This window comes from Mandrillus leucophaeus, unplaced genomic scaffold, assembly GCF_000951045.1.
Source record: "Mandrillus leucophaeus isolate KB7577 unplaced genomic scaffold, Mleu.le_1.0 Scaffold200, whole genome shotgun sequence".
Lineage (NCBI taxonomy): Eukaryota > Metazoa > Chordata > Mammalia > Primates > Cercopithecidae > Mandrillus > Mandrillus leucophaeus.
Window position 1 is genome coordinate 125,380 of NW_012102033.1, and position 7,007 is coordinate 132,386.

At 56.5% G+C, this 7,007-nt stretch overlaps 1 protein-coding gene across 2 annotated transcripts in view; it reads left to right on the plus strand.

Annotated features, from left to right (window-relative positions):
* SLC17A7 (solute carrier family 17 (vesicular glutamate transporter), member 7) overlaps nt 1–7,007 on the plus strand; it is a 19,728-nt gene that overhangs the window by 7,386 nt on the left and 5,335 nt on the right. Inside the window, exons 1-5 of one of the 2 annotated variants that reach the window (XM_011979280.1) lie at nt 1–106; nt 4,534–4,786; nt 6,034–6,152; nt 6,436–6,550; nt 6,629–6,716. In XM_011979280.1, the coding sequence (XP_011834670.1) occupies nt 45–106; nt 4,534–4,786; nt 6,034–6,152; nt 6,436–6,550; nt 6,629–6,716 (637 nt within the window). In that variant the 5' untranslated portion in view covers nt 1–44. The remainder of the gene's footprint in view (nt 107–4,533; nt 4,787–6,033; nt 6,153–6,435; nt 6,551–6,628; nt 6,717–7,007) is intronic. The other variant, XM_011979281.1, reaches the window with a different exon arrangement.

Genomic DNA, 7,007 nt, shown 5'->3' on the forward strand with positions numbered 1-7,007 from the left:
GCGGGGGGGAACCGGCGGGGTGACCCGCGGCGGGAGCCGCCACCATGGAGTTCCGCCAGGAGGAGTTTCGGAAGCTAGCGGGTCGTGCTCTCGGGAAGCTGCACCGGTGAGCCTGGCAGGGGTCCCGGGAGGAGAAGAGTGGGAGGATCCGAGGAGGATGCTAATTCCCACCTGGGCGCAGACTGACAGATGAACGGGCGATACCCCGGCATGGGGGTCCACCCATCTGTCCAGTTTTCTCCCGTGGGCTCCGACGGCGCCGTTCTCCCTGATTGAGCCTTGTCTATTATCCTGTTCATTTTTCTGCACCCCACCCCACCCTGCTCCACTCTGTCTCTGGTGCTGTAAATCCCTCTCTCCCGGGTCTCTGGCTCCCTCTTCCACCGCTTCTGGTCTCTTTCTGGATGTCTCTGCCTCCTTTCTCTCTGGGTCTCCGTCTCCCTCTTTTTCTAGATCTCCACTCCCTTCTCTCTGGGCCTCTCCTTCTCCCTAGATCTCTGCCTCTGCTTCTTTGCATCTCTGTGCCCCTCTCTCTGGTTCTCTGGCCATTACTCTCACTGGATCTCTAACAACCCCTGACTCGGAGTCTCTGTCCCCCTCTTTCTGGGTCTCTCCTCTTCCCTGAATCTCTGGTCCCCACTTCTCTGGATCCCTGTCCCTGTCTCTGGGTTTTAATTCTTCCACCATGGGTCTCTCCATCTCTCTGTGTCTCTTTCCGTTTCTGTCTGGCATGGAGTTTAATCTGCAGCTAAAGCGGATTGGGGCTCATAGCCCGTTGTCCTTGAGGGGGTTAAGCTGGATGGAAGAAGTCAGAGCACCCTGGGTCCCTGGGAGAGAAAGGAGTTAGAGGCCAAAAATTTCAGCTCCTGGGGAAGAACAGCCTTCCCAAAGGATATAGGCTGGGGTTGAGAGGGACTCCCTCCCAACCAGGTTGATGACCCCAGTGACCCGAGTGTCCCTCAGGATAACCTGGACACCTCCCCACAAGCTCTCACCCCCAACTCCAGCTTTGGCTCTAAGTCAGATAAATTACTCAGCTGCGGAAAAGCCTAAAAATATATCTGGCCACAGTGCACGAAGGAGATGGCCTCATCAGCACCATGCCCCTGCCGCCATGCCCTCAGGCCCTGTCCCCTCGGCCCACAGCCCTGACCCTGTCTTTCACTGAGCTTCAGTCCACCTCACTAGGCCATGGGGTACTTTGCTAAGTCTAACATCAGTCTTGCTTGCTGCAGATCACCTCTTAGCTCCAAAGTTACCCCACCCTCTAGTAACATGAGAGACAAGAATAAGGCTGGACAGAAGTGGGGGGGGGGGCAGGAGGATGGCGCAGTGACGGAGGTTGGCGGTGGAGGGGAAGCTGAGATAACCTCACCCCTTCTTTTTCCAATTTTCCAGCCCCTCCCCACCCTTTTTCTCGCCTCCTTTCACGAGTTTCTCAAAATACATCAGTGTGAAGTCAGGAGAATGAGAGAGAGAGAAAGAGACGTGCTGGTGGAGGGGGCTAGGGGGTAGCAGCGGCAGGGATGTGTACCTCAGGCCCCCTCCCTCAGTCTCTGCCTGTTTCTCAACTGTGCTTGGGTTTCTCACAGTCAATCTCTCCTGACTCTCACCTCTCTGAGTTACCTCTTGGGTCCCCAGAGACCCCCGAGCTCTGGCCAGGACCATCAGCAGGGAGTTTGTGCAGAGAAGAGCATTTGCTTCCAGTGCCTGGGGTTTGCTCTGATGGTTGGAGGGAGAGCGGAATACCCCATATTAGAGACAACGCGTTGATCCCATTTAATCCTCTAGACAAAGATGGGGAAACTGAGGCTCCTTTCTGGGGTTGGGGGGATCAGTGAATGAGTACAAGCTCCATGATTTGAACCCAGGTCGGTCTCCCTCCCAAGCCTAGAACAGAGATCTTCCTTGAGATGAGTGATGCCACAGCTGGTGGGGAGCTTCCTTGCACCCAGGGCAACTTGGGACAAGGACATGGGGGAACGGGATGCTAGAGAGAAGAGAACCCAAGGTGCCTCCTTTCTGAGAGCCAGGTCTTGGGCAGGGGGATGCCGAGGGCCATTAAGGGATCAGGTCCCATTGCTGTTCTTGTCTGTGATCTTGGAGTGCTACTTCAGCTCCCCGAGCCTCAGTTTCCTTAGTTGTACAATGGGAAGAGAAGAGAGAGCAGAGGGACATAAGGAGACACAGACGTAGGGGAGTGGACAGAGATCCTGAGAGAAGCAGAGACAGAGAGAGAGAAGTTGAGATATCTCGATTTGGGGTAATGGCCTCCTAAGTGTTGCTTTTCCTCATTGCCAAGTCCCCAGGCCTGAGTTTGGGGCATCCAGGGAAGGGAGGGGGTTTCCATCTAGGGTCTCCCCTCTCTGTCCTTGTCCCCTGCAAAGCATCAGGGACACCTTCATCTCTGTATCCTTGGTCCTCTTGCTCTAAAATGATTGATATCACCTTGAAGTTCCCTCTTGCATTCTCTTGCATTTTTGCCCTTGCCCTCATTTTATAGATGTGGGATACTGAGACCCCCTGTTTAGACAGCCTTGATTAGAGATCTGACATCTCCTCATATTAACAAGGAATCTCACATTTCAGGGGCTGCAATCACATCTTGAGTTTCAGGGTCAAATATCATCTGATGTTAACCTGGGTCAAAGTCTAATCTCATTGGGTGACATGTTCTGATGGGTGGGGGGAGTTCCTGCGTTCCTGTACTATTCATCCTAGTGGCTTCTATCCCCCCTATCTCTGGCTGTCTGTCTTCTTCCTCTTGTGGTCTCATTCCTACTCCTTCTGGGTTCTGTCCACTCCCCGGCTTCTCCCACCCCTGTTTCTTAACTGCCCCTCCCCACCTCCTTAAGTTCTAGGATGGGGAGGGGTTGCTGTGTTCTCGCAGCTCTTCCACCTCCCTCCCCCTGGACCGTCTGGCTGTTCCTTCCTCCCCCGTCCCAGTCTCCCTCGCCTCCATCTGTTCCAGCCCCTTCCTGGGATCCAGCCCGATCCCCTGGCTGCCTACCCACCTCAGAGAAGGGCCGCACCTCACAAATCACGTCCCCAGCCTGCCTATCCTCTGTCTCCCAGACTCTCCATCTTTCTCTTGCATTCTGGATCTCTGTTCTCTTCTCTCTGCATCTATGTCCTATCTCCTGGGTTTCTGTCCCTGCCTCTCTTTGGGACTCTGTCTGCTTCCCTCTCTAGGTTTCCACCTCCTCCCTCTCTGGGTCTCTGTCTCCCTATTTCTGGGTCTCTCTCCCCCTCTGTCTGGGTCTTTGTCTCCCTCTCTATCTGGCTCTCTGTTCCTCTCTCTGTCTGGGTCTCTGTTCCTCTCTCTCTCTGGGTCTCTATCTCCCTTTCTTTCTGGGTCTCTGTCCCTCTCTGTCTCTGGGTCTCTGTCCTCCTCTGTCTCTGGGTCTCTGTCCCCCCCTCTCTCTGGGTCTCTGTCCCCCTTTCTGTGGGTCTCTGTCCCCCTCTCTCTCTGGGTCTCTGTCCCCCTCTCTCTCTGGGTCTCTGTCCCCCTCTCTCTCTGGGTCTCTGTCCCCCTCTCTCTGGGTCTCTGTCCCCCTCTCTCTCTGGGTCTCTGTCCCCCTCTCTCTCTGGGTCTCTGTCCCCCTATGTCTGTGGGTCTCTGCTCCCTTGTTACTCTCTCCGTCTCTCTGGGTTTCTGTCTCCTCATCTCTAGATCTCTGTTACCCTTTCTCTGGATCTCTCTCCCTTCTTCTCTCTGTGACCCCCTCTCTCTGGGCCTCTGTACAACTCCCCTCATCTCTGTCACCCTCTTTTTGGGTCTTTCTCCACCTGTCTGAAGGCACCTCTCTCTTTCTGCAGCCTCTCCCTGGGTTTGAGGCAGCCCTCCAAATACCCTCTTCGTCATCACAGACTTGATTCTGGATCCAGAACGGGCGGGGGCGAGAGTCACGCTGGGGAATGAGCCAATCCCCCTACCAGGGCCATCTGTCCCCTGCCAGGACACCACCCGCCACTCCCCTCCCTACCCCCTAGGCTGACAGCCTGGGCTCAAGGTTCCCTAGGGATGCCCGGGATGGGCTGCTGGATTCCCAGGGTCCTGGACATCTCCCCACCCCCTAGCAGACGTGGTTGAGAAGCATCTGTTCTTTTGACACCTTTGCTGAAGCATCTCCTTAGCACCTTTTGCTTCCTCGAATAGACTCTTATCCGGGAGAGGCGGCTGGAGAGTCTTTGGGCCTTGGAGTGGGGGCACGGGCTCTTGAATCCCAAAGGGTTGTCTGGGGTCTAAATCTCCCGAGTTGAAGGATTTGGCACAGCTGGGAGAGGGGACTGAAGACCCTCAGTGTGAAGAAAGAGGGAGTTGGGGGCCTGAATTCCCGGTCTGAGGGAGATGGAGGATTTCTGGATCCCGGGGGGCCAAGGGAGCCAGGGACCTGGACTGTTGGTGAAGGAGGAGGTGCAGGCTTAGAATTCTGGATCTTGAAAAGCAGGTTTTGCCCTGGATCCTCTGTCTTGGGGCTGAGGGGGCTGGGGGCCTGGACTTCCGAGTCTCTGGCTCTTGCTGTCCCGCAGCCTTCTGGAGAAGCGGCAGGAAGGCGCGGAGACGCTGGAGCTGAGTGCGGATGGGCGCCCGGTGACCACGCAGACCCGGGACCCGCCGGTGGTGGACTGCACCTGCTTCGGCCTCCCTCGCCGCTACATTATCGCCATCATGAGTGGTCTGGGCTTCTGTATCAGCTTTGGCATCCGCTGCAACCTGGGCGTGGCCATCGTCTCCATGGTCAATAACAGCACGACCCACCGCGGGGGCCACGTGGTGGTGCAGGTAGCTCAACGCCTGAGCCCTTGCAGAGCCCCGCCCTGCTCACCGAGCTCCGCCTACGCCCCCATGACGTCACACCCACCCACCAGACGTCCAGGCCACGCCCCTTCCGAAACGCTGCCGGAATAGCTCCGCCCAATCCGTGTGCCCCTTGGTTCTGACCTCGCCTTAGGGGCCGCCTCCGTTTCCTAAGCCCCGTCCTGATCTAAATGAAGTCCCGCCCTTATTTCCAGGGGCTTGATTGAAAAACACAGAGTCCGCCCCAACATCAGGTTCCCTAGGGGTTGCCCCTGCCCCATTTTGGACCTACTAGCAATTTTGCTCACACCCGTACCCCAAACTCATGTTCCCGGGTCACATCTATTTAATCTCAGTCCCATCCCAGGTTCCTCCCTTAATTTGATCCTTTTTTGAAGCCACTGCCTACGTCCCACTCCATGTGTTCTGTCCCTTGTCTGAAGACCCACAGGGTCTCCCAGGCTACGGGGCAGTGGAGCCATTGCTCTGTCGCCCAAGCTGGAGTGCAGTGGCACCATCACTGCAGCCTCGAACTCCTGGGCTCAAGAGACTCTCCTGCCTCAGCCTTTTGAGCAGTAAGCGCGCCAGCATACCCAGCTAACATTTTAATTTTTATCTTTGTAGAGACAAGGTGTCACTATGTTGCCCAGGCTGGTCTCGAACTCCTGGGCTCAAGCGATCCTCCTACCTCGGCCTCCCAGCCCTGGGAGTACAGGCGTGAGCCACCGCGCCCTGTCCTTTCTCCTATTTTAATTTCAGCATAGGCCTTGCCTCTGCATCAGAAAAGAGTCCTGACTTGTGCCTTTGTCCTACCTGAAGCTCCTCCCCTTGCTTCCTTCCAATCTGGTCCGCCGCCTCGGCTGCTTCGTGTCCCCGCTTGGACCCTGTGCAAGTCACTCCGCAAACGCTCATAAGTTGGATAGAAGTGGAGAGAGTCATCATCATACATGGGCCCCTAGGCTTTCACGGAGGCAAGGAAGCAGGCAAAGCAAGGCTTCTACGTGGTGATGGACCCCGTTGTTAAGGCAGCATAGGCCCTAGCAACGTGGAAGAGCGGAGTTCATAGACTTTAACTGACAGAAAGATAGTGTGAGCTTTGATTGGCAGGCGTTTGGAGGTGGGAGGGGTTCCTTGTTGCTGATAGGTCGAGGCGCTAAGTCTGTGGGTGCTGATTGGTGGAGCGGCAGAGCCTGGGGCAGGGCGGCTGATTTAATGTACGTTTTGGCCCCCAGAAAGCCCAGTTCAGCTGGGATCCAGAGACTGTCGGCCTCATACATGGCTCCTTTTTCTGGGGCTATATTGTCACTCAGATTCCGGGAGGATTTATCTGCCAAAAATTTGCAGCCAACAGGTACGGTGGTGGGGTCTCAAAGTGGGCGGTAACTATAGTTGTGTGGGTGGAGTTAGAGGGCGTGGTCTTGAATTGGGGCTGCCTCTGGGAAGTGGGCGGGGCCTGGATTTGGGAGTGGGTCTTAGAGAAAGGTGGGGCTTGCGATTGAGGAAGGTGGAAGTCAGAGAGATGGTGGGACCTGGGGTCCTGGGGACCACTGGGCCTAGCTTGCTGTGAGCGGGAAAGGCAGAATCCCGGGCATGTCTGGATAGCTTGGATCCTTTTCTCTGACCCTTCCCATCAGGGTTTTCGGCTTTGCTATTGTGGCAACATCCACTCTAAACATGCTGATACCCTCGGCTGCCCGCGTCCACTATGGCTGTGTCATCTTCGTGAGGATCCTGCAGGGGTTGGTAGAGGTAAATCCCCATCTGATACGACCCTGCCCTCGCTCGGACCCCACCTCTTCTCAACGACCTTGGTTTTCTCCTCTTTAGGGCGTCACATACCCCGCCTGCCATGGGATCTGGAGCAAATGGGCCCCACCCTTAGAACGGAGTCGCCTGGCGACGACAGCCTTTTGCGGTGAGAGGACGGGGGATCCTCACTCCTGCATCTGAGGGAGGAGGGGTTGGGGCCTGGACTGTTGCATCTGAGTGGGGAGGGACTGGGCCTGGACCCCTGGGCCTCAGGGAGGAGGGGGTAGGCGGGGCTGAACTCCTGTGTCTGAGGGAGGAGGAGACTGGACCTTGACTCCCAGGTCTGAGGGAGGATGGGCTGGGGGCCTAGACTCCTGGGTCTGAGGGAGGAGGAGCTGATGGCCTGGACTGCTGGGTCTGGGGGAGGAGGGGCTGGTGGCCTGGACTCCTGGGTCTG